Source organism: Drosophila navojoa, chromosome X (assembly GCF_054131105.1).
Source record: "Drosophila navojoa isolate 15081-1374.11 chromosome X, UAZ_NAV_1.0, whole genome shotgun sequence".
NCBI lineage: Eukaryota > Metazoa > Arthropoda > Insecta > Diptera > Drosophilidae > Drosophila > Drosophila navojoa.
The window spans coordinates 12,740,818-12,768,665 of record NC_142895.1 but is presented as its reverse complement, the minus strand read 5'-3'; the positions used below and the strand labels follow the sequence as shown (position 1 = coordinate 12,768,665).

The following is a 27,848-nucleotide window of genomic DNA, read 5'->3' as shown; positions in this document are numbered from 1 at the left end:
ATGCTCAGCGAATATATATATTTTTTTTAATATTTCTTCATTTTACAGTTTCATAATTAAACTAATAAAAATGCTAGCGAAATATTTATAAAGCAAAAGACTGTACAAAATTAATTAATTAAATTTGCAGACTTAGTTATGGTCAATTTTTAGCTCGTAATATTCTTAAAATATTAAAAATAAAAATAATAAAAATATTATTAAAAATATTCTTGGTAAATTTAGACTGTTCTTAACTAGTTGAAACTGAAAGTACTATTTATTGATTCTCAATATAATATTTGTGTATAAATATTAAATTAAATTTTTAATTTAATCAACTAAAGCCTGAGAATGATATGTTATTGAAATAATCAATAGAATTTTTTATAGGAAATTTTGTATTTTTAATAGGAATATTTATATATGATTTTGTTCTTCAGTTCTTACTGTATATAAAAAAAAATATACATATATATTTGAAAACTCTTTTACAGCTCAAATTTACTTGTACTATCTGGTTCAATTTTTCAAATATTTTATAAATTTGCTTCAAGTATTTATATAGTAGAAATCTTTAAAATTCTTCGAACTTTAATTAAATTTGAATTGCTAATGGAGCCTAGAATAAAGTTTTCAGCATTTTTATGGATGTGTACTCATGGTTAGGCTAAGTACAGCAGGCAAACGCGGATATTTACATAGAATATTTACCATCATCGTAATTTCAAATGCAAATCTAAATGGGAATCGGCCCAATTTGAAATCCAGCAAACGGCTGCAGCTAGACAGAGAGTTGAACAATAATTGGAAACGACAAAATGAAACCGAATCGAAAATGATTTCATTTCAAATATAAATTATCAGATTTGACACAATAATAATTATAATGCGATGGGTATAGCGACCAGACACGTCCACTCACAGACACAGACACACACACACCTCCATACATACACCTCCATACACACACGTGCAATTGCATTAAATTTGCGGTCGTTATGCATATGTATCACGTTTTACATATCAGCGCAAATTATCCAGAAACGTTTCCAATAAAACTCGAAGTGATAAATATTAAATTACATTCTTATCATTTCGAATTGCAATTCAATTAGAATTATACGCTAACCGGCTAAATGGTTCGCATGAGCCAAACATTTAATCAATTATGCCATGGCTAGAAGTGACTAAGAACTGTATTAGATATAAGCTCTTTAGCTTAATAACTGTACGTAGTCACAATTGGCTGTTTGTCTTCTTAAACTTTTTTTATTATTATCAGATTTCTATATGTGATACTGTTAAATTCTCGTATTTATATACAATTAACTTTATATAGAACGTCCGTCACCTTCGCTTAGCTCATGGTCGTGTACTCTCGAGCACCGTCCTCCTATTACTCAGGCTACACGAGCATCCACTTGCTTTAAATTGTAGCTGTGCTTCCGGCTATTTAGTCTAGTCTACTGTACTCCCGAGCACCGTCCTCCCATAGCACAGGCTTTGTTTTGAGATACAGCTCTGCTCCTGGGTATCTTCTAGTCGTGTACTTCCGAGCACCGTCCTCCCCTTCTTCTAGTCGTGTACTCCCGAGCACCGTCCTCCTATTACTCAGGCTTCACTTTAAGGTGGAGCTCTGCTTCCGGGTATTTTATAGTCGTGTACTACCGAGCACCGTCATCCCATCCACTTTGTTCATCTAGTCTAGTCCAGTGTACTCCCGACCACCGTCCTCGCATGACACAGGCCTTGTTTCAAGATGTAGCTCTGCTTCAGCGAGTTTTCTCACCATGTACTCCCGAACACCGTCCTCCCAATGCTCAGAATTTGTTTGAAAATGCAGCTCAGCTACAGCGTATCTCCCAGTCGTATACTGCCCAGCACTGCTACTCTTTTCTTTTTTCTTTTTTTTTGTTTAAATGAAATATTTTTTTTGATATTCATTTATTACAGTCGGTCCCCTAGCAATTTGATGCTATTAAATGTGACAGCTGTAAAGTGTTGGCGATTGTCCAAACTCATAATGAGCGGCGCAAATATTGAAATCACAAATAAAACGCGAATTAAAACAAATAAAACATAGCTGTGAATGTGTGGTTGTCTGTCGTTCAGTTTGTTTAATTTTGCAGTAAATTAAAAACGGAAGGCATAAAAATTATTTATATGTACATATATATAAACTTAATGAATTCAACAATTTTGTAATTTGTTGACATAGTCTAAAGACAACTTCGAATGCTTTTTTGTATTTACAAACATATATTTTTTAATTTCAATTTGCTTTCATAAATTCCAAAAATAATTATTATTGGGATATTATTTACAGTCAATTATGCGAGAGTTTAAACCTAATTGGTTTCAATTAAAGAGTCGCATGAAAAAGTTGAAACCAACCAAAAGTATTTCTATAATACAAATCTACTAAAGCCCAAAAAAGGGCATAAAATCGAAATAAAATTGAGCTGGGAAACTCAACCAGAAACCATTAAAAATCGTTAAAGTTTAGCAAAAGTTTTGAGAGTCTAAGGCTAAAGAAATTTTTTGGAACTTTGCGGGCTTCATGAAATTGTATGCAAAAATTGTGATACGCTTTAGATGATGTTTAAAATAGAGCTTTATAAATAGAAATTTCAGTTATTATTGTGGCTTAAATAGGAAAAGTTAGGGTCTATTTTGATGAAATAAAATCTGTTTTGAGGTGAAGTAAATTCAAATAATTTTCATACTGGACGCAAGACTCCATATGTGGATAAATATGAATATAATATACATTTCATCTGATTAAATAAACACATTAGACATTTTGATACACATACAGGAGAGTAAAGTGGGTATAATTGCTTAAGACTTGAAATTTGAATATAGATATATGTACGTATCAACCCTCGATCCATATACTAGAGGCGTGGCAATTGTCACGTTCTTTCTTGTTGAGCTTAAGCCCAAATTATTCTAGTTGAAGTTTTATGAAAAAAAAGGGATATATGCATACATAATTATATATGTATATCACTTAATCTTCGAATAGTCCCCACACATATCAGCGTTATAATCTCTTGTAGTCCGACTGAAGGCATTCATTGCTCGCACAGCTGCTCATTAAGTCGTCGTTGGATTTGCTTGGTTCATAATGCTTAAGTGCGCTTCCTCGAGCCTCAATAATTATCTAAGCATATTAATATAACTGTTTATTTGTGTGCTTAACGGGCAAATGTTGCCACTCGACAATCGATTGGGCAGCTTTGGTTACTTTGGGCAAGGGTTAACCTCACTCCATTCTAAATAGTAATTATATCTGTTCTCAGTTGACCTCACAATTTGCACGCAATTTGACAAGCAGAGATAATATATTCCGAAATTCGTCAAATGTATTTCAATTATTAATTGAGGCAATGATACAGACAGAGATGGAGATGGAGAGAGGCAGAGGGAGAGGAAGATGCATGTGTGTGTTTGCCTAGGCAACGAAATTGGCTTTGCTCGAGCAGCGCTTGACAAACTAGCCGAGTTTGGCAGAGAGAGAGAGAGAGTAAGAGAGAGAGAGAGAGGGAGTGAGTAGGGTTGCCAAGTGTTTGCAAAAGCCAAACTTAAGCACTAAGCACTTGACATTTCACGCTTCATAGCAATATCAATGGCAATGTCAATCGAGTCCGCAAATTCCCAATGCCCATGCTGACTATTTACTTATTTTCGATATTCGGCTTGGGACTCTGAGCAGATACTTGATTAAACATTTGTGTTATGATATAAATACGTTCATATCTCTCACTCTCTGTCTCTCTCTCTCTGTCTGTGTGTTGGCATGTGCTTAGTGTAGGTGTACTTACAATTCGCTTTGATTGCTATTTACCGCCTGACTGCATCCTTTTAGCCTTGCAGTTTTGATCCTTTAATAGAATATTTAATTTTAATTACAAACATTTGATTTCCCACTTCAGTCGGCGCTGTTGCCAGCGCTACTCTATAGCAACCAGCTACAGAGTGAGTGGGAGTGGGAGTTGGGGAGTGCGGGGGGGATGGCATGTGACTTTAAAAATGCATGACATATGTCGCTCTCGCCATACACAGAATTTGCGCTGAATGGCAGGCGAATTGAATGCGTGTCTGGCTGAATGCAGGCGTAAGCCCGCCCAAGTTGTGGAACTAAGCGTGACAGCAATGGCAACGGCAACGGCAACGGCAACGGTCGGTGGCAACGGCGATGGCGATGGCGCTGCCGACGTCGAGACGACAAGACCAAGTACTATATACGCCTTTGTTAATGCCCAGACTGGAGCGCTGACAGCGTCTTGAGTCCTTGCAACGAGGGTCTCCTTACAGCGCTGAGAGGGCACGCACTACGCAGACAACATTTAAAGCAATTTCCTATTATAATTCGTAATCAGTTTACGGTTGCAAAAACAATTTAAGGTGCTGCCCAGCTAAATGAAGTTGGAGTTGCAATTTGTCTGGCAGCATGAAGATCTCGTCGTGTGTCTGCCGATATGTTGTGTCTATCGATAGCTGTGGTAGATGCTGGCAAGATTTGATATCTCAAATAGTTGTACAACTATGCGTTTTCTCTTATATCGAACTATGTATGCCTATCGATATACATCGACAGTTAACTTGTTTTCGATTCATTAAACTGTCTATCGGTAGTTCCATATTATGCTTAGTCGATATTCTTTTCTAATATCATATATCTATTAATAAATGCTTATACATTCGAGTCCCGATAACCAACACATAACATAACAAATTACCGATAATTATCTAGAACGATATTTTTTCCAGGGGATACACCTTATTCAATGTATAGCGATTTCAGATTTAACGGGGTATAAACTATCGAGAATAGACTTTATATTTATAAGATATACGTCGATATAAATATGTAGTTATCGATAACAACTTATGCAAATGCCCCAAAATTTAGAAAATCAATATATGAGGAACGTATATGCATGGATAATAAACATTTGTTATGGTATTTAGCATACTACGTGTCTGCCTATCGATAACAAATATTTGATTCGATATCATGTATACGAAAGGTGGGCCTATAAAAAAATTAATAACTTCTTATGCATAGAAATCATAATGTAGCCATCTATAGCTGTTTACATACTCTATAGAATGTGTTATATATATCTACTTATCGATATACATATATGTATGATTATCGATAGCTCATTATGGCTTCAAGAGCATGGATAAGATATGTGAAAACCCTAAGGAATAAGAGATAAGTCTAGCTATCTATCGTTAATAGACTACAGCTGTAAGCTTTTAGACGTAATTAACTTGCCTAATAGACGATAGATTGAACTGTTTGGAGCGACCCTCGCGTAACATAAGAATCGTGTGCCCCATGCAGCTGCCACATGCAGCGCTGGCTGCCTTCTATGCTTATTTGCGACTGCTCGCATGTTGCACTTTATGAGCCATGCCTGTGGGATGATGATGATGATGATGATGATGATGATGATGATGATGAGCTCTGCGTATGTTGACTGAACAGCAACAGCAGCCGAAAGAGCTTAGGGCTGCTTCAGCTATATGAAGGACTATTCAATCCTTTGCCATGCAGCAGGCGATTGAAGAGTCATAGCAATGACCTTAGCTGCACTTGGCTCTGTGTGTGTGTGTGTGTGTGTGTGTGTGTAAAAGCAAACAACATAGCATAGAGTATAAAATATGCAAAATATGAAAAACATGTCTAATAATGATTTCCCTTTCTTCCATCCATTGCTCTCTTTGCAGGTGAGTAGACGTATGCGTATTTGGCATTTTCAAATCCCAAACATCAGTCAGTGATGTGCACATGTTCCATCCCAAATAATGTCTGTATATATAGTGGGTAAGTAGTCAAACAGGGTTGGAATGAGCATTAAACTCATCCAATAAAACACACACACACACGCGCATACATACACCTGTGCACCAGCAGTCACATTGACAGCCCATCGATTTTGCAGTCAAAGTCGGAAGTTAAAGTTTGAATACGATACTTCTTGCCCTCGCCTCGCCTGGCTTTGCGCTAAGTTCGGCGTTTGCCGGTCGCGTTCCATTTGTCAATGTGGAGCACGTACTCAATCTTCTGGCTTGTCAAACTTCCCAATGTTTGCGGCCAAAATATCAAAAAGAAAGCACCAAAACATATATATATGTATGTATAAATAAATAGGAATTTCGTTTGATGTTTCCCTCACATTGTGGGCGGCTGCAATTGCTTATGTGGCTGCTGCTGTTGCTGTCAGTGACGGCTTCTGGGTTTAGCAAATGTCAGCTTGTCTTGTATATTGATATACAAGTATGTTATATACATACACACACATACACACACACAATCACGCACACTCACGCTCTCTCACACATCATACCAGATATAGCTACTTAGCAAAATAGATTCGAGTTGAGGACACGTGCTGCTGGCAGAACATGACGAACAGCAGCGATAACGTCGGGTTATCGATTGCTTATCGATAGGCATGGGCTGCCATAATATTGGTCAGTTTTCATGAGCTATGACAGAGTTGAATTTGAATTGATGTAAACAAAGTAGAGGCAGCGTTGCCTAGCTCTACAATGTATCAGCAGTATTTACCATGAGCTAGCACATTGTAAAGTGGCTGATAAGGCAAGCTGAATCAAATTGCGAACTTTTGGCAAACTATTAGCTAGTTTGGCTTAAGGTAGGGAACCGTAAACCCAATATCTAGAAAAGTTTATTGGAGTAGGAATAAATGTCGACAAATACAAACATTCCTTAGGCAAAATAAATTCTATTTTCAATAATTCTACAATCAGGATTTAACATGAAGTATGGTAAACTAAATATTAAATAAAATAAGACATTAATATAGACATTATGTTCTACAACATCCATCATAATTTGAGAAGAAAGCTAGCATCGCTACTGTCTTTAGCTGAAGAAGCTAGCTTGTAAATGTTGCCAGTCGCATTTACCATGAACTATTAAACTAAAACCATTGCATTAATATTCGAACTCCACTAAAATACACACATTAACAGATAAAACCTAGCTAGAGCAAAAGTTATCAGCCGTGCTTGTCGGAAGGACGGAATAATGTATTAAAAGATAGATCATATTCTTCAACAGGAATTAGACTTGATTGTGAACAGGTTGGAGTAGAGCAGCATAAACTAAAGACTGAAAAATATATATAATTTTGTGCCAAGTACTGGAAAGTTACGGCAAAAATACTTTTCGTGTCACGAGCACTGCGGAAATACTCGTAGTATTAAATATCATATGATTCTATTAGTAAAACAAACAAAAGCAAAAGCACATGCTCATGCACACGCACACTCTTAGCATACCAGAACACACCGATATATATTTATATGTATGTATGTATGCATGCATGCATGTGTGTATTAAGTATTGTGTATACATATCCAGCCACTCACGTAGCTCTTGAGCTCTTACTCAGCATCGTTTGCTCGACTCTCTGTGCCATAACGAAATTACGAAGTTCCTAACTAAACAAGTTGCCAATACATAATAATGCACACAATCCACAGCCAACAATGGGGCTGGCATGGCTACGCTTTTGAACGGGGCGGTGTGGTACGGGTACGGCCATATGGGATAGCTGCAGCGTAAGCCAAGAGGAGTTTTTTTTTTTATTTTTTATTCGCAGCTGGACAAAAGAGACGTCAGTCGTTTCATTTGACTGATGTGTGTATGGTCACTAGTTGTATGCCTCCCTCCTCCCCTGCCCACTTTCTCACTCTCTCTATCTCTCTCACACACTCACACACTGCGCAAACAGGTCTGGTACCCAAATGCTTTTTACAGCCGAGTTGCTCCAATAATTCAAATACACAATAAATAAACGTGCATGGGTCTGCATCAACTCCAAATGGAATATCAAGCACTTAGGCCCAGTAGGTCCTGATGCAAATGCAAATGCAAATGCGATTGCGAATGCCAAAGGAAAAACGAACGAGCTATTCGCCTAGGTCAGAGCACTATGAAGCTCATTTCTAATCACTCGTAGAGTACTTGAGAGTGCGAATTGATGCGTAATTAGAAATGAGCTCGCATAGAGCCAATATACTCATTTCATGCTCGTTCAATACTCTGAGCTATCCAAAAAACACACTCGTTTGCAATTGCTAGGAAATTAACTTTGATTGAGATCAATATTGAATAAGTACTGTATAAATACAACTATGGTCATACAAATAGTAGCAGAAAACAATTAAAAATTACCAAAAAAAAAAAAAAAAAACGTGAATTTAAATGTTTATCAATTATTTTTAAAGAACAAAAATTAAAAAAAAACCTTTAAAATTAAATATATAATAACGATACTGTTTTATATAAATACAAAGCTCATTTATATCAAGGCACCAGTTGGCTGTAGTCTATTCTAAAATGTATTGTTCGCTAATAAACTTCATAGCATACCAAAAACTATATTTATTTGGATTCCTTATCGCTGGACTGTGGACCCTAAGCCTAGCTCAAAAGGTATGCTAAGTTTGAACAGGAATAAAAATATTACGTATAAAAAAATCTATCATAAAATTCCTCAAAATGTTCCCAAGAGCGTCTCATTCATTGGCTTGAAATGTGAAAAGAAATCCAATAAGATATCAAACGTTTCCTGTATTTTGGAAAATAATACCACATTTACGGTGGAAGCAACGGCTGGCGACAAGGATGTCATCAGTTTGATTGGCTTTGTGGATATGCAACTCAATCACTATCAGGCCAAGGGCATGCGAGTGAGTGGAGGTCGTTTGGATATATGCAAGATGCTAACATCTGGTGTGAGACCCTCATTGTTGAGCTTTCTCTATGCCGGCATACAGCAGGCTGAGCACAATTTACCAGAAAAATGCCCCTTTAAGAGGGTGAGTAACACACACACACACACACACACACACACACACACACACACACACACACACACACACACACACACACACACACACACACACACAGAAAGAGAAAAAAAGAACTGATCATGCATCGCTTACAGAATGTGAAATATATACTGCGACGCCTGAAGTTCAATCCAAATACTTTGCCCATGTTCGTGCCCGAATATAATTTTACGATTTCGATCAAATTCTTTGGGAATAATGCGAATCTGTTTGATTTGCGTGTCTGGGGCTCTTATTGCGAAATCGATAATAAAGCTTGTTTGGGCAAGAGAACCAATTAAAATCGACTGCGATTAACTGTGAAAACTTTGCTATGCATGAATAAATTATATAAAAAAAAAAAGTATAAATAAACGGAGTGATTAAAGCAATTTGTAGATCTTATCTTGATGGAATGTGAGCTGATTACGATAGACTTCGATGTAGTTATGTCATAGGGTTTGTATAAACTAGGGCTGTCGAATATTTTTCAAAATATCCTATCGATGATATTTTAGGATCTGAAAAATATCAATATGATATTTGATATGCAACTTTAAAAATATCGATATATCAAAATGTTTGGGTTTTTTTTTATTTTATTTTATTTTTTATTTGTTTTATTTTTCAATATGATATTTGATATGCAAATTTAAAAATATCGATATATCAACATATTTTTTTTTGTTTTATTTTATATTTTATTATATTTTTTGTTTAATTTTTTTAAATTTATTATTTGTTTATTTTTTTTAATTTTTTTTTTATTTTTTTAATACTTATTTTTCTCATAATAAATTTATAATCCGTCCCAAATTTGTAAAAAAGAATTCAACATTTAAGCAAAAAGAAAATATTACGATAAAAATATATATTTTGTTTAAAATATATCGATACATTGATATGTTGATATATTTCCAACAACCTTAATATAAACATGACAAGCCAATCATTCAATCATATACTACAACTGTATATAACATGGACTATACAGGTATATAAATTTGTACATATATAGATAATTATATTTGGTATAATTTTCTCATGAATTTTGCTAAGTAACGCGACTTTCAAGTCGAGTCCAAGAGTTGCTTAGGAATATGGCTGAAATATGATATCAAATATATTCCTCTACATATGTATATATATTTATTTATATACATTTTTAGCTCTGCTCTTATAATCACCTGCCATGGCCATTATAATGGCAATTACTTTCAACTTTTTGGTATATAATTTATCATGTGAACATCTGCATCTGGTGTTGCTCAGTGTTCCAGTTTCGCCCATCATTGCCATTGCCTATTTCCCATCGCCCATCGTCCATTTCCCATTTTCAATTTTCCTTCGTCAGCTTTCAACTTTTCGTTGTGTGTCTCGTGTGTTTTTGCGCTAGGTTTATCAATTTGTTATTTGGTAAACCTTTTAGCCGGAACATGTGCACAAATTTCCATTGTTTGGCTGTCGTAATTCAAAATTGATAAACGAAATACCGTTTTACCATTTTACCATTTTACCATTCTGCCCGTTGCCATTTTCCAGTGGCGTGTCGACCCAAAAAAGTCAAAATAATTATACCCAATATAAGCTCAATGCGCGATAAGTGTTGCATTTAACATGAATGTCTATTAAGATGACATTAGCCCAGTTACAAACTTTTAATAGCAAAAACTTTTCTTTCTTCTTTTTATTTATTTTCACAATTTTCCACTGAAATACTATAGATTTTAGCCAGACGAAATTTTGTTCGCCTGATTGACTGATTCGTATGCCACGTGTGCTTTTTATTTAACCAATATTATGGTTGAGTGGGTTTTCTAGTATTTTTTAAATACTTTTCTTGGAACAGCTGGAAGAATTTCTAGGGATGGGCTGTGATTCAGCTAGGATTCAGTTTGGGTTTTCTATGTCCATTGGTATTTTGTGCATATAGAATATCGTGTATTTTTGCCAATAATCTCAATAATCTCGTTTGAGGACCTTCATCTGAGTTTTATGATCTGCTCAAGTTTGGCTTCAGTTTTATCTGTTATCCTGATATCTACTGCCTTTTCGTATATCTGGTCTTTAATCTAGAAAATGTTGCTCCTTTTTAGAGTATTTTTCACATAGTTTTTGGGCAAATTGTAAAATTTCATATGAAATTCATGTGAATCCGGTTAGATCTTGTTCTAAAAGTGTTGCTATGTGATTAAGTTTTATTTACTACTCAAGTCAAACTTCAATTTTCGCAGCTTTAACCTTTTCTCACCATTGGCTGAGTTTTCGCCTTGGGCTTTAATTAAGTTTCACTTAAATTCAGTTTCACTTTAATTTACTTGACTTTTAATAATTATCGCCTTTCCATTTCCCTTGAGTTTGCTCGACTGTGCCCATGTTCAATATTTTAATTGCAGGCGGGCTAATTAATTAATTGAAGTGAAATGAGCAATTGTTGCCATTGCCTTTGCCTTTGTCGTTGTTGTTGTTGTTCTTGTTGTTGTTGCTGTTGTTGTTTGTTGCTTTTGTGCAATTTGTTTCGTTGATTGTTCGATTTGCTTATGCTGCAATTTTCATTGTATTTGTATCCTTGCCCCGTTTGAGGCAACTAGCACTGGCCGCCAGCTGGGGGCGTGGTCGTCAAGGGCCCAGCAGCACATGTGCCACAAACAGCGGCAACAATGCATGCCATAGCCTGACTAACTGGCTGGCTTTGGCTGGTGTCTCAGCTGTGACACAACCTTGAGGCACGACAGCAACAACAACAGCAGCAACAACAGCAAAATAACAGAGAACACCCACTTGCCACACACACACACACACACACACCCACACACACAAAGGGAGAGGCACACATACTCAAGGCTCGTATGTAAATTTCATATGCCTGCTCTGCATGCGCCTTCGGGTGGTTATTGATTTTTGTTGCTTTTCAGGGCATTTTTTTTTCTTCTTCATTTTTCTTTATTCTCTGCCTCTGCCACTGCCTTAATCTGCTGCTGTTTCCTTTGTTGTTGTTGTGCGCGCGCTTAAGCATTATTATTATAATAAAATCAACAACAACAGCCTGTCTAGCTTCATACCCTAGGCATGGCTGCGAATTGCCATGGGTTCGCCTATCGATGGCATCTGTTGCATGCTACGACTGCATGATTATCGATATTTATCGATATGTTAGTTGAGTGGAGTGCAAAGAAAATAGGCATCAGTGGTTTATATTGCTAAGCAAATAAAAGATATCGTTTACTAATCGATAAATATCGAATTGGTCACTATTGTCGTACAAGGAATTGATAATTGTTATACATGAAACATTTTCAATAGTTCCTAATGCCAAGGGAATGTTAGATATCGCTTACAAATCGATAAATATCGATTTTGGCTGCATTACAGCATACAAAATATACAGTTATTATAGCTTAAGCATTACATAGAGCATCTTCCAAAATTCACAGTGCCAAACGAATAATAGACAGCGTCTATAAACCGATAAGTATCGATGTTGGCAGTATTACATTAGACGAAATATATAGCTAAGGCAATAAATATAGCATCTTCAAAAGTTTCTTATGCAAAGGAATAATAGACGATAAAGGAATAATAATCGATAAATATCGATGTTGGCAGCATTTACAGTTATTAAAATATACAGCTGTTATAGCACACATTACACATATCACCTTGAATAGCTCACAGTGCCAGACTAATAATAGACATCAGTTATGAATCGATAAATATCGATGCTGGCAGTATTAAATTAGATGAAATATATAGCTAAGGCAATAAATATAGCAGCTTCAACAGTATTTAATACTAAACATATATTAGATATTGGCTACAAATCGATAAATATCGATTTTGGCAGCATTATACAATAGTATATCTTGAGAAATGCTGAGCTACATTAAGTATGGGCTCTAAGATATTCACGTGTCTTAGACCAAATTCCTTGAGTATATAAGTCTATGTATATATGAATACATATATATGTATGTGTATACATCAGCTGAGAATCTTTGTAGAATAAACTTGGCTTTCATGTCTCGAACATGTGTCTGCCAGCCACCCACACACACACACACACATACACACATACACACAGTTACCTTATCTCTCTTTCATCTTCTGCCCACCTAGCTCTCTCTGCCTCAGTGTACTGTGCACTGGCTGACCCTCTGTCATTTATTACATATTTGTATTAATTTAGTTAAAGCTGCTGCTACTGCTGCTGCTGCAGCACGGACAAACGGATGCCAGGGTTATGGGGCAGGCAGCTCATTAAAGCGGTCGTGCCTGGGCGCGTGTACAACTTGTAATTTCAATAACTTAGTTTGCCAGTGGCCCATGGACGACGAGAGACGAGTAGCGAGAGGCGAGAGTGGAGAGTTGAGAGTCGCTTTATCGCACTGGCAAGCTTCGAGGTCCTTCGCCGTGTGGTTTGCCTCGTTTTGCTCCAATTTTCAAAGCATTATGCTTATGAGAATTTATGTTATGGCCAGACATGTGTGTGCACACACACACACACACACACACACACACACACACATGCTAAAGCACACCCACAGTCACATGCCAGCTGGCCTGCTGGTATGTCCTGTCTGCTTGCCTGGCTGCCTCTTACGCTGCCATCCCCCATCCTGCGGCCTAGTTTTGCCACAGCTTCGCGCGCTCCTGCAATTAGTTGAGCATGATATAAATGTTGCCCTGTTTGCTATGCTATGCTGCCATGAATTGCCTTTGCACTTTTACCAGCTCATTTGCCGCGATTTACCTATCTACACACACGCACACACGCACACACACACACACACATTTGTTGCTGCAGCTGGGAGCTAATGAAGTCGCCAAGATTGCCAGCTGCCGTTGCTGTTGCCAGCCCAGCTACAAGATAAGAACTGACACTGGAGTGCTCTAGTCAATTGCTTTCGACTGGCGTATACCCTGTTGCTGGTCGTATGCCCAAAGGGTATAGCAATTGAGCTGTGTATGCAGACAGAGAGACAGGCAGACAGAGGATAGATAGATGAGCTGTGCTAAGTCGACACGGCTGTTGATTTTACTGGTCGTAGTGTATATAAGTCCTATGAGTTCCGTTATGACTCCTGCTTTCGGAATACCCTATATGTTTGCATATAAACAAACTAATATAACGGGAATAAAGATTAGCTAGTTGATCGAAACCTGACATGATTCAATAGTTGAGCATATAAAATGCTTAGAGTTCCTGTGCAATATGTATCTAGTATCAGAAAGAGTTACGATCTCACCTATGCATATAAAACATATGTGTAGATCTTTAAAAAACTTTATTAACCATCAGTACCTAGTCTAGCCTACATATAATAACGCTTTACCTTTATAGTACTCTCACTCAGACTAAGTCTTGACACAGCTAGCTTAGTAGAGCTCCATTCGATAGTTTCTACAAACGATGGCTGCAAATATCTAACGTAACGATAGTTACATAGACCTTAACACCGTATTTAACATGCTGAGACCCAACTCGAATAGATTTATAGGCATAGGGTCTCACAATGCTAGCAACTCTAACGCCTCTACAGTGTCTTGAGTACCGTCATGTGACGCCTGGTAGTGCCAGTAGCGTCATGTAACATCTCTGCTGTAGTTGCAGCAATAATTTCTTTGCACTCACTGGCCATGGCCTCGTCGGGCTCAATTAGCCCTGGTTAGGGTATGCGCCAGCTCTACCGTAGTGCACTTAATTAATTATGTGATTTGTAGTCCTATCTCTAGTGGCAGCTACATTAACCAAACCAATTGTTGTACCTGTCCCGTCCATCCAGTCATGCAGCACCGTCTGCACGTGTCCGCTCTGGCTTCCATTCAGCTGTCCTGCATTGCCACTGTGTTGGCTTGGCTGGCCTGCTGTTTGCTCTCTACCGCCTCCTGCCTGCCTGCCTGCCTGCCCGCCTGCCTGCTGTCTGTTGTCTAGCTGCGAGTCGACAACAATAAGTTTTCAGCTGATTTCCAATATGGCCTGCTGGGCATACAAATGTTTATCTTGCTGGTTTCTTGTTACTCGGCTGCTGTGGCTGCTCTGTTCAATTGATTTCAAGTCAAAGTCAAGGATGAAATCGAGCTCTGCATAATTGAACTGGAAACTTTGTATGTTTTGCATGCTCACAATACTCACTCAATTCATTTTCTAGAGCATTCTTATGTAGTCTCTATAGAGACTATTTTCGACTGACAAATGGCGGCTAATTAGCATTGAGTGTTGAGTGAAGATAGATATTCAAGTTGCTTAAGAGTCGTAGATACAACTTTCACAGAGCTTTTTAAGAAACTTGAAATAGCTGCATGTGCTTTGAAAGCTCACTCAGAAAGCTTTTATCAACTTTGGAATTGATCGAAAAGCTCTTTAAGACTAAAATCTAAACTAATTGAAATATATTTATTGTTTAAAACTTGAATTTAGTTGATTAATTAAGACAATGCGCTTACTGCTTGCCAATCATCGCATCTATTTTCTATAAATACTTTGTACACATGTGAAGATATTCGAGCTTAATTGACCCAGTTAAGAGGCCAGCTTACACTCGACTGCACTTTCACTTGACTCTACTAACACATAGAGGGCTTCATTGATATTTAATATGTCTGCTCGAACAAGAGTGCTTTACACTTCAGCTAGGACACGGGAATAAACAAATATATAAAATAAAATTAAAAAAACAGAAAGTAAAACCAAAATAAAAAAAATAAAAACAAAATATAAACACTTAAGTATTCAAATGAATTTAATAAAAGCAAACTTCAGGCGAGTAAAACGAGAAATGCAAAGCGAAGAATGAAATTGAAATCAAATTGAAATTGAAATTGAAATTGAATTCATTTATTCATTTTTATAGGGATTCATCTTCCACAAACATCTCAAACTTCGAGTTTAGCTGTTGTCATGGCGACTTAAATTCTTTGCTTGAACTTTTCGATGCTTTTTTCCTCATTCGCTTGACTTCTTCCAGATGGGAAGCCCTTTCTCTCATTTCTTTTCTTTCCCTTTTTTTTGCCGTTGCTCTCATATTACTCACTCACACCGGCTTGTGCCAGAGGTATTTCAATTTTGTTATTATGCGCGAAACGCTTGAATAGCAGTGGAATCGGATTCCTTTTAAAAATCTAACATATCCTCGTACTAGCCTCAATCAGTTGTCATGTTTGCCTCACCCCCCAATCGTCTGTCTGTCTGCCTGAAGGTGTTTCTATGTGCCATAGTAGTAGATAACAAATAGATACCTGAAACTTTGCATTACTTGTTTGTATTGTGTTATTCGTGTATGTTGTTGTTGTTGAGTGAATACAATGAAATTTATGCACATAGGATACATGAATGTTAGTGAACAAATGTAACGGTAGCTGTTAAGAGTTTTAACTACAGCAGCCTAATTGAATTTTTTGAAGATTTGTACTTTAATTTTTGATTCATTTTGAATAGAGTCTAGAGGGTTTCGGCTACTAAGCTTTGACTAGTATCTTAGATCTTATTATAATAAGATATAAATTGAGTTATAATTTAAGTTGATCAGATTCTACAGCAGCTCAGAGGATTTCATCTATTCGATAGAGTCTATTTAATATTCTATTTAAAAATACATTTCAAGTACATCAGATTCGATAGATTTTAATTTATACGATAGATTCTATTTTATCTTACTATATTCTAAAATATATTTCGAGCTCATCAGATTCTTATAGGCTCCAAAGATTTCATCTATTCTATAGATTATATTTTGTCTTATTCTATCAAGTTTATCTATTCTATAGATTATATTTAGCTCTACTCCATTCTAAAATATATTTCAAGTACATCAAATTCTCCTGCGATCCAGAGGATTTAATCTATTCGGTAGATTTTATTTGATCTTACCACATTCTAAAATATAATTCGAGCTCATCAGATTATCCTACGGTCGAGAGGATTTCATCTATTCTATAGATTATATTTTGTCTTATTCTATCAAGTTCATCTATTCTATAGATTATATTTAGTTCTAAAAAATATTTCATCAGACTCATTCGACTGCAGTAGCTTGAAGATTTCGAAAATTTTAAGTTGTTCAGCTCTTCAATTGAAACTCGCTTATCGTAAAATTAAAACTTGAGAATCTTTTCCATACCGCCATCGGCTTTACTTTCACTCTCAGTTTTCTCTTTCACCTTTTTGCCTGTTTTACATGCGAAACCATTCTCAGGGCTCACTTTACATTTTTGTGCTGCTCCTCTTTGGCTGAGCGTTGTATTACTGATTCACGATGAAATATCATGTGGTACTATTCCCACTCGAGTTACTTACTTTAAGGCGCAAAGCATTCTTGAAGCTTTCGATTGCTTCTGATTCTATGTGACTAAGCTAAGGTATTTGGCTTAACAATCTAAATTAGAAGACTAATTAAGTTAGTTTGTGTAAGATATGCTAGGAGTGCATTCCACAAACAGCAAAATGACCAATATAATTTGAGCTTTTTGCTAATAATAATAAACTAGCTCGAATGGGTTTATTATTTGATTGGAATTTATTGAGATATTGATTTTAATTAGACAACCAATGCGATTCCTCACAGCCACAAATATAATCTAGCACTCTCCCTCTCTCTCTAACTTATTGCCTTGACCTAGATGAGCAATATGTATAATTGGCAGCATTGTAATTTCCATAGAAAATGTCTTTTACAGATATTTCAATGAATCTTGGCAATTAAGAGTCGAAGGCATTTAGCTCGAATCACATATGTGAGATTTGTCTGCGGTAATTGTTGCCATAATTCGATTTTCTACTTTGCTCTTTTGTGAGTGCATTCAAAAATTCATGGAAAATGTTAGTTGTCTGAATTTTACTTGGATTATTACGAAATTTGATGCAGAAGTTCATTGATCAATTAAGTTCGACTTTTGACATTGCGCACCCAGGGTAATGCTAATGCAATGAGCTTCAATGCGACTGTGGATGCTTCGATGAAGGCCGGCCGTCCCCAATAGGTCAAATCACACCCATTTGGGGGAGTTCTCTTAAAGGGAAGTCTATTTAGAGTTTGCTTTTGCTTATGGTTTATTCAGTCAGCAATGAAGTCTGTTGAGAATGATTTAAAGACAAGTTAAAAACAAAAGCGAATAAGTTATAGATGAGCGACATGATTAACAAATTTGCAAGCATGCTAAGAGCGAGCACACACACACACACACACACAGACGTAGACAGAGCAGCTGCTGGGGTAGTTTGTTTTTTTTTTTCTTTTTTATTCCAACATAATCATCTACAGCTAAGCTGCCCGAAAAAAGGAAGTGGAAGTGGGTGAGGGAGAGGCAGCGGAAGGGGAAGGGGGACGGAGAGGGTGAGTGGGTGTGGTAGAGCGGGAAAAAAGTTCTTTATTTTTGCTTTTTTTTGGGGGGGAGTAGCGACGAAATTTATGCAAAGCACAGCTAAAAGAGAAAAAGAAAATATATATAGAGAGAGAGAGGAGAAAGAAAGAAAAAAAAAAGACAAAGTACATTGCGTGAGTTCGGCGGGGGAGCGGCTGGGGTGGAGCGGCAGTGGGTGGGTGGTAGTATTTTTGGAGCTGCGTGCGTTGCTGGGGGCGGGGGGGTGTGGCTGTTGTTTGGCATTCCTGTGTGCGGCAAATGCTGCCAAATAGAGGCGAAAGAAATTGTTGAAAATCTTGCATAAATTGCGTGACGCATAAAAGTATGCAATAAAAATCACAACAAACATGTGCGTAAAAAGCAAAACCAAGCACCGCCCAACAGGCCACACCAGTGACAGTGGCTATGATAGCTTTAAGTGTGGGTGTAGGTGTAGGTGTAGCTCTAGGTGCGTGTAGGTGCTCCAAAGCATAAAGCGAACGGCGCATAGCGACACGCGTCAGAAACTTTAAAAACTATGCAACACTGAGCCTCAGTCCTTCGACCACTGTCACCCATGCCACATGCCAGCGACCCCCACAGCAGCCACCACCCCCGCCCTAGCGCTAGCCTCTGCCCTTGATCTGCGCCTCTGTCTGCTTGCCTATTCATCCCTCGGTGCTGGCAACTGCGACCATGACGCAGCTCTTTGGGGGGCGTTTTGTCACGCCCACGTGCGATGCCATGCTTTAGTGAAGCTGCAAAGCTTTTAATTAAGGCATTTGCATTTTATATCAGACAGACACACCCACACACACACACACATGCACGCACAGTCAGACGTGGAGAGGGCTGACAGGTAGCTGTGTGAGTATTTCGGCCACAAGCGCGCCGCAAGTTATGCAACAAAAATGCGCCGCGCCGCTCGACGCCACGCCCCCTGACGCCCCCACGGCCACAGCCACCAGCTGCTGCATACCTTGCGGCCAAGAGATTTCACTGGCAACGTCAGCAGGCAGCAAGCAGCCAGCTGCTTCACTATTGTTGCCACCCCCCTCCCCCTAGCCACGCCCCTTGCCAAGCTGTTCATACCCAGTTAATATACAAACTTCCACAGTCATTGCACAGGGTATATGCAATTGTGCCCTTAAGAGTCTTAGCTACAGGACTGTTTTTTCTAGCAGTGTAATTGTATATCGTAAGCTGATGGGCTTGATGGCAATGTAAACATGCGTTCGTACGCAATACGTTATTGGATATTGCATATATGATATTCGAAAGTTGCTGTAGTTATGCATTGACGATATTCCACTTAAAAATACCTTAAAATTGCTAGGGTAAGAATTGCAGTTTTATGTTGTTCTGCACGTATGCAAGATCGTAATACGATATTCGATACGCGATACTCGACTAATAATTGGAGCCTTCGCTTAGGCTAGCGTTTCTCTTTCTCTCTCTCTCTCTCTCTCTCTCTCTCTCTCTCTCTCTCTCTCTCTCACTCTCACATAGGAGCGGGACTAATCGTATTTTTGAGGTTTGTCATGAATATCGAAAAACATAGCTGATCTATCGCTCACAGCCTCTCTCTCTCTCTCAGTCTGTTTATATCTCTTTCTCTGGGTCTGTTTCTCTCTCTCTCTCTCTCGATATGTTTCCCTCTCTGTTTCTGGGTCTGTTTCTCTTTCTCTCTTGCGATATGTTTTTCTCTTTCTCGATATGTTTATCTCCCTCTCTCTTTCTGTCTCTTTTTATCTCTCTCTCCATCTCCCTCTATTTCTCTCTCAGTCTTCTTATATCTCTTTCTCTCGATATGTTTTTCTCTATCTCAGTCTGTTCCTCTCTCACTCTCTCTCTCACTCTCTCTCTTTCTCTCTCTCTATCTCACTCTATTTCTCTCTCAGTCTTCTTATATCTCTTTCTCTCGATATGCTTTTCTCTATGTCAGTCTGTTTCTCTCTCTCTCTCTCTCTCTCTCTCTCTCTCTCTCTCTCTCTCTCTCTCTATCTATCTATTTCACTCTCTCTATCTCTCTCTCTCTCTATCATTCTATGTATATTTCTCTCTCCACGTTTCTCATTAGAGATAGCTCGTTAATAATAAGACTAGCTTGCTCTAGTGCTTTACCTTTACCATTAAATCGTAATACGATATTCGATATTTCAAACTTGCAAGAGTTTTTTGAGTAAGAGGCTCTGCTCCTTGTACGATATTCGATATTTGACTCATAAATTTAGCCTGGCCTTGGTTTAAGTTGTGGCCTCTTTCCATTAGGAGTCTATCCCATCAATATACATATCAAGCTGGCTTATCCTTGCAGCTCTCTCTCTCTATCTCTCCCTCTCTCTCTGTCTGATCCACACCCCCAAGGCTTATATGCCAAGATATAATATAATCATATATAATTCAGACTCCCGGCAGGGTATACGATATTCGTGCAGTTAGAGTTAAACACATGCCAGCACGTTTTTTCTCTTGAGCGTTTGTTTTTTTTTTTGTTGCGTTTTTTGTGTTGCAAAGCGGCGTGCGCTTTTGTGCTTTAATTGATTTTGGCGCTGTGTAGGTGCGTGTGTGTGTGTGTGTGAGTGTGCCTGTGTGTAAGTGTGCTAATTTTATGATTTGAATAGTTGGACAAGTGAGTGTGCGGGTCTCTCGCTCGATGGGACTGAGTGTGTGTGTGTGTGTGTGCGTGTGTGGGTGCCTGAATGTGTGCAATTAAGTGAAAAGTGCACACAGCAATGAAGTAGCGGAAAATGCAATTGTATTTGCGAAACGTGTTATGTGATGATGTTTAATGGCGGATGTGAAAACTGAGGACTGAGGACTGAGGGCTGCATTGGGGTTGGTTAACGTATGATAAGCAGTTGCCGCTTACCCAGGGGCCAGCACGTAATCAGCAATGATAATGCATATATTACACGCACGATAAGCGTGACGACGGCGAAAAAAAGAAAAGTTCAATCAATAGAAATCGCACCGAAAGCGAATCAAACTCAACTTTAATGGGCTGAGTGTAGCGCATAGAGAGATGGATGTAAAAGCAGTTAAGGGAGCATCAATAGGTAGATGTGGAGGAATGTCTAGAGCGAGCTGTGGTAATAGAAAGAGCTGTAGATGGATGTATATAATGGAGTAGCTGACTCCGAGTGGGTATGGGGAAAGGCAGAGCAAAGAGCAGCGGGGTAAATAAAGCGGTGGATATACATAGGTGAAAATCGGAGTATATAGAAAAGTTGATAGAGGAGTCAGCTTAAGAGTAGATATAGGAGAATATTTTTGATTTTGTATGGATGTATATAGGGGAATGTATATGAGAGTATCTATAGGAATATGCATTGGAGAATACATAGGAGCAATGATAGAACGTTACATAAAATTATATATATATATATATATATATATATATATATATATATATATATATGGGAGTAGAATAGAAAATAAAGAAAATATATACAGGACTACACATAGTAATATTTATAGGAGTATGTAGAGGAATATATATACATATGTATATAAAGTAGTATATATGGGAATATATAAAGGAAGACATAGAGAGTACTCATAGTAGAAGGAATACCTATAGGTATTAGTAGTAGATATACATATTTAAATATGAAGAGGAGTATACATACATCAGTATATTTGGAATTATATAAAGGAACACATATAGGTGTAATCATAGTAAGGAATATTTATTGGAGTATATAGAGTAATATATATATATATATATATATATATATATATATATATATATATATATATGTATATATATAGAAGAATATATATGGGAGTATATATAACAACACATTCAGCGTATTCACAATAGTAGGAGTATTTATAGGAGTATATATAAAGGAGTATATATAAATCAGTATATAGAGGAACACATACGGGAGTATTGATAGTAGGAGATCATGGAATTTATAAGTCAAATTATAGAAGTAAATGCAGAAGTTAGCCAATACAAATAATCAAACAGCAAAAAAAAGAAATTCGTCTGCTTTAAATTATGATAATTTTTAACGGAAATTATTAAAACTCATATTCAACACATTTATTAAAAATAAAAATATTAAAAAAAATATAAAAAAAATGTGAAGAGTTATTTTTACTGTTGGAAACAAAAAAAAACATTAATTATTTAAATTATTGTAAACTCTTTATCAAAAGCTGAACGAATTTGTGGATAATCAAAAATAAAGTAAATAAATTAGAAAAAACAAATTTGTCAACATTAGTATAAATGGCATTTGGCTTGCATTATGCGCATAATTGAATTCTTTTCACTAATTAAGAGCGTATTACGAGCGTAATTAACGGTAATTAGCTTTAACTACTTGATTCACATCGATAGCTGAGCTGATGTGCGCTGTGAAAGGCTGTGAAATGTTTCACTGAATGACGATTAAATTGACAAAATCGAATTAATTCAGCTCTGAGCATATATTTATACTGCTCTCGCTCCCGCTCTCTTTCTCTCTCTCTCTTTCTCTCTCTCTCTGCCTCTCTCTCTCTGTCTCTCTTTGTTTTTCTTATGCTGTTGCTCAGCGTGTCAGCGTTTGTCGTTCGATTTGTCAGGCATTTTTGGCAGCTACTTCAAATGCCAGCCCAAAAGTGGGCAACACACAAACTTGTGTGCGTGTCCGTGTGCGTGTGCGTGTGTGTGTGTGTGTGTATTTGATACATGTGCATATTTAACTTGAGCAAAGCCATGTGCATATTATGCCTGTCAGGCCATTCGGGCGCTTTTGCTCCCATCCGCCTCTGTTGACGAAGTTCAGGTGACAGACGTTAACTGTCGACTTTGTTGTTTGTTGTGCTCAATTCTAGTTGCCTCATTTGTATAGAATCATCACACACACACACACACACACACACACGCACACACATTCACTCACACATGCACAACTGCAGCACACGGCATCTAACTTAATTGCAACTGTCTGGCCGGAATGTCGCGTGTGTTTATGCATATATGATATGCAAATATTGTGGTATCAGTATAGCCATCTACACACACACACACACGCACACACATGCACACACACACTGACACACCCAGATATATGCATGTGCGTATAAATTAAATTGCCTGCGTTTGGCTTGCGCCACCCAGCGGGAAACTGAGTGCATTCAATGGCTCGATTCGAAGCCAACTTAAAAGTCATAAATGTTTTATTTACTTTCGTATTAATTAACATTCATTAAGAGTGCATAAAAAAGTCGGAAGCACTTAAGCATATATTTACCCAAATATGTATAATTTGTATTCTTATTGGAATACCATAAGAATCCTTCAATATATTTGAGCATTGAAAACTGAGAAAGAAATTGTGAATATATATGAAATATTTGAAGAGTATTATGATGGTATATAAAAATTAATAAATGTACTGAATTCTGGTTTAATTGCCTTAAGTTGTACGTACGCCAATCATACTGAATATTGTTTAGGTATTAGATATGCTTAATTAATGTAAGGTACTAAAAATACTAAAAGTATTTATAAGTGCTGTAAATACTATGAATTCTTCATGCTACATATGAATTCTTATATGTGGTGTAATAGCATAAATATTATAAATTTTATAAATAGTAAAAATATTAAAAATACTATAAAAGCTATAAATATTATATGTACTTTAAATACCAAAAATACTATAAATACTATAAATGTTATAAATACTATATATACTATAAATATTGTAAATATTATAAATGCTATGAATATTACAAATACTATAAATACCATAAATACCATAAATACTATAAATACCATAAATACCATAAATACTATAAAGATCATAAATACCATAAATACTATAAATACTATAAATACTGTAAATACTATAAATACTATAAATACTATAGAAGTTAATAAATATGACAAATACTATAAATATATAAAGATTCTTAATACTCCAAATACTATAAATGCTATAAATACTGTAAATATTACAAATACTATAAATATTATAAATATTTAAATACTCTACATACTCTAAATACTACAATACTATAAATATTATAAATACTATAGATACTATAAACACTATAAATACTATAAATACTCTAAGTACTACAAGTACTATAAGTACTGAAAATGTAATACCATAAATACTATGAATACCTTTAATACCATATTATTTTAAATATTAACAATATTGAAAAAATATAAAAAGTATGAAAAATACTAAAAAAGCTACAAATGCGATAAAAACTATAATTATGGAATCATATATAAGTTCTCTGAACTCTCTGAGCTTGCAACATTTATTTAGAATCGCATTAGAGCAGTTCTAAATTAGTTCCGATTGCAGTTTTGCAGTCATTTATCTCTCCCAGAGGCCTCAACTGAGACAGGTGCCAAAGGAAGTGCCTCGTAACTGGGTTTCGCATGCAGTTTGCTGTTGCAACTGGGTGCTCTGGATGGGTGCGTCGTCGTCTGTTGGCTGTTATATCTTGAACTTGTAGCTCGTAATTTTTGTTACCACTTTGTTGTTGGCTCACACACACACACACACACACACGCGCACACACACCCATTTGGTAGAGGACGAACAACAACAATTTATGCAACACATTTGCTTAATTTATATTTATAACTTTGCCCCGCGCGCGCAGCAGGGCACAAGCAGCTCGTGTTAACTCAGCTACTGCTCAGTTACGAGCTGCCACGCCCAGCCACAAACTTGAGCACACATGTTGTGTGTGTGTGTGTGTGTGTCTTTGGCATTTGCATAATCGCTGCCAATGAGCGCTTGCAACTGGCAAACCGCCGTCCAAAGGCCTCCCACGGGAGCTGCTGCGATTTGCACTCGCTCTGTGTCTCCCTCTGCCTTTGGCATATTTTTATCTACTCTCTCCCTTTGCCAACACTTTCGTCTCCTGTTTATTTATACATTTTTTTTTGTGCGCTTCTTTTCCACCATTATTCAGCATTTATAATTGCAGCTGTTTTGCGTTTGATTTAAATATTTACGACGCACACAAAGCGCAATTAGATGGCAGCCATGAAATTGAGCAACTGTCAGCGATGACTGACTGACAGATACCCTGTTTTAATATATATTGAGCTTGAATCAATTTTGTAAATATATATGTATAAAAGATTTTATAATTCATTTGAATGGCAATTGAAAAAATTTAACAACTGTGAGTGATGACTGACTGTGAGATACCCTCTGTTTGAACTTGAATAAATTTTTTAAATTTAAAAGGAATATTTTATAATTAACTTGAATGACAATTTTAAAGTTGAACAACTTTGAGCACTGATCGGCTGTCAGATACCCTGTGGCATGAACATATTAAATAATTTTGCAATATATTGAGCTCATATATTTTTAAATATTTTCCATATACATATATATATATATAAAAAATTGTATATTATAGAATTTTGAATATAACAAAAAAAATTTTATATTATAGAATTTTGAATATAAAAAAAAAATGTATATTATAGAATTTTGAATTTACTTTAAGTTCACTTTAATTTCACTCTAACTTCACTTTAAAAATTCCTAAATATTTTCTTCATTCTTTTTGTCACGCACTCGGCATACCCCTTAGACGTTGCTTTTGTTAAGCTACTCGTAAAAAAGTGCTTATATTTTCATTGTGGTCCACAGTTAATGTCCAGATAGCATTACAAATTCTGAAAACAATTCCGGTCCTCTTGCATAATAATGAAGCTTACAATCGCAAATTGTGCAAATTGGATTTATTTATTTATTTTGTATTTTGCTGATTTGTTTTTTAAATTTTTGGTTTTATTTAAATTTGTAATTCATAGTTGAGCTTTGTGAATGAGAAATGTAAGAGTCGAGATGTTTGAGTATGTTTAACAAATTCAGTTTCTTGGGCTAGTTAACAACAACTTGGACAGGAGCTTTGATTGACAGTGTTGCCACACTAGATCAATTATAGTGGGACCATGGTGTTGCCAGATGCTCATCAGAGTTGAGAGTGTGAGAATCGTTAGACTTGTTGTGGCCAGTTGTGGCGTTGCCACTTGTTGTAGTACACTAAGATTAAAATTCCAGTTCTGTAATTAGCTGTAATTAGCGTTGCCAGATGGCTTAGTGCTGCCAGATGGCTTAGTGTTGCCACTTTGTATAGTGGCAGAAGCGCTTTTAAGTTGACATCGTAAATTAATAGTTGTTTTGGTCCTTTGACGTTGCCAGACATGGGCAACTTTACCTTGGAGTTGCCAGATCAGGCGTAGTACTGTAAAGCTTAGTCAGGATTGTTCTTCTCGTTTCGCTTGCAATGCTATATATAATACTCAAGATGCCAAGGCACTTGTTGTTGCCTGGTTTAGGGTTGCCAGACCTGGAGTTGCCACTCTTTGCATTGCCTGAGCGAGTTCTTTTATTATTATGATGACGCTATTAAGTTGGTTGTGGGTCTTGATCAACTTGGAGCTAGAGTTGCCAGACTTGGTGCTGCCAGACTTGACGTTGGCAAACTCGGTGTTGCCAGATCTGCAGCTGGCAGATGAAGCTGATATTGTTATTAGTTAGTTTCTCCTGCCCGGTAGTGCTGCTATTCACGTTATGCATAGTTTGCTAGAATTTTCAGCATCACAAGAAGTTGCCAGACTTTATACTTAAATCAAAACCGCTGCCAGATCTGCTAGTCGTTGGCTCATCAGCTGAGATTTAAGAACTCAATGCTGTTGGACGTGTTAAGCCGATGCGCAGCGTTGCCACACTGCCTGCAGTCCAATGCTGCCCCTCCTACTCACAGTTGGGCGAGACGAAATCGCATTGCAACTTAGCCAAGAGTCAACGGACATGAAAATCAGTTCACATTTGGACTAATCTAATTACGCTTTGCATTTCTATGAGCTTCAATTTTTCTCTCTCCCCTCATCCTTTGGCTCTGTTTGGATTTGTTGTTGGGATTTAAAAAAGTTTTGGAAACAAAGTGGATTGCGCTCGGAGACTGCGTTAAGCACGAGAATTCAGCACTTTTGCCGATTCTTGTCGAGGCAAATGGCAAAGGCAAAATTATTTTTGTTGTTAACTGAACTGGACGGGACTTTAAAAAGCCGCTGCTGCAACTGGGGCCAGTCGCATTGATTGTGTGGGGCTTGGCTTGCCTTTGACTGACGGAGGAGGTGGGCGGCGGTAGACGGATGCTTGGGGCGCAGCAGCAGTCGCACTTTAAAGAGCCAGCCGAACGGGTAACCGCAGCAGCAGGCACCACAAGCCGTGGCTTCAATCCATTAGTCATTCGTGAATGGAGCCACGGATGGATGGCAATGGGCTGGCCCAAAACACTGGAGCCTGGGCAGCTTGTGGCGCCACTTGAGACGAGAACTTCAAAATGAAATTGCCGTTCAGCTCAACTCATCGTTGTGGCTTTTCATTGTTTGTTTGCTGTTTGTTGTTTGCTTTTTGTTTTTTGTTTTTAATTTGCCTGGCTGTGTCCAGTTGCCGGCTCCATTTGCAGTTGGGGCGTCTCATTAGCAGCGCCTGATGCAACTGCAGCTGCAGCGGGTCTCTAATGATGCAAAAGAGCCTGATGAAGGGGCGAGCAAGTCATATGTATGTATATACATACATACATTCGCATATACACATATACATATATAAATTTCGTCTGGCAAATGTAATTACAACAAATTGTTGGCGTTG

At 37.2% G+C, this 27,848-nt stretch overlaps 3 protein-coding genes across 4 annotated transcripts in view; all 3 read left to right on the top strand.

Annotated features, from left to right (window-relative positions):
* Positions 1-27,848, top strand: part of LOC108658702 (uncharacterized) — a 93,073-nt gene that overhangs the window by 14,709 nt on the left and 50,516 nt on the right. The window lies entirely within an intron of this gene.
* The window catches only part of LOC115565440 (neurobeachin), a 137,148-nt gene that overhangs the window by 79,219 nt on the left and 30,081 nt on the right, over positions 1-27,848 (top strand). Inside the window, exon 2 of one of the 2 annotated variants that reach the window (XM_089264023.1) lies at positions 5,728-9,159. The exons of the other annotated variant lie outside the window; for it this stretch is intronic. Within the exon in view, the coding sequence (XP_089120149.1) occupies positions 5,728-5,781 (54 nt within the window). The 3' untranslated portion in view covers positions 5,782-9,159. Of the gene's footprint in view, positions 1-5,727; positions 9,160-27,848 lie in introns of those variants that run through there. 2 annotated transcript variants of the gene reach the window in all.
* LOC115564613 (uncharacterized) lies at positions 8,366-9,167 on the top strand. Its single transcript, XM_030389152.2, has 3 exons — positions 8,366-8,467; positions 8,545-8,853; positions 8,982-9,167. The coding sequence occupies exons 1-3, from the start codon at positions 8,372-8,374 to the stop codon at positions 9,165-9,167; spliced, it is 591 nt and encodes a 196-aa protein (XP_030245012.2). The 5' UTR covers positions 8,366-8,371.

Excerpts from the sequence above, each read along its gene's own strand:
- LOC115564613 (XM_030389152.2), top strand. The coding sequence starts at position 8,372 with ATGTATTGTTCGCTAATAAACTTCATAGCATACCAAAAACTATATTTA. Across the intron at positions 8,468-8,544 it reads CCCTAAGCCTAGCTCAAAAG|AGCGTCTCATTCATTGGCTT; the intron begins GTATGCTAAGTT and ends AATGTTCCCAAG. Across the intron at positions 8,854-8,981 it reads AAAAATGCCCCTTTAAGAGG|AATGTGAAATATATACTGCG; the intron begins GTGAGTAACACA and ends CATCGCTTACAG.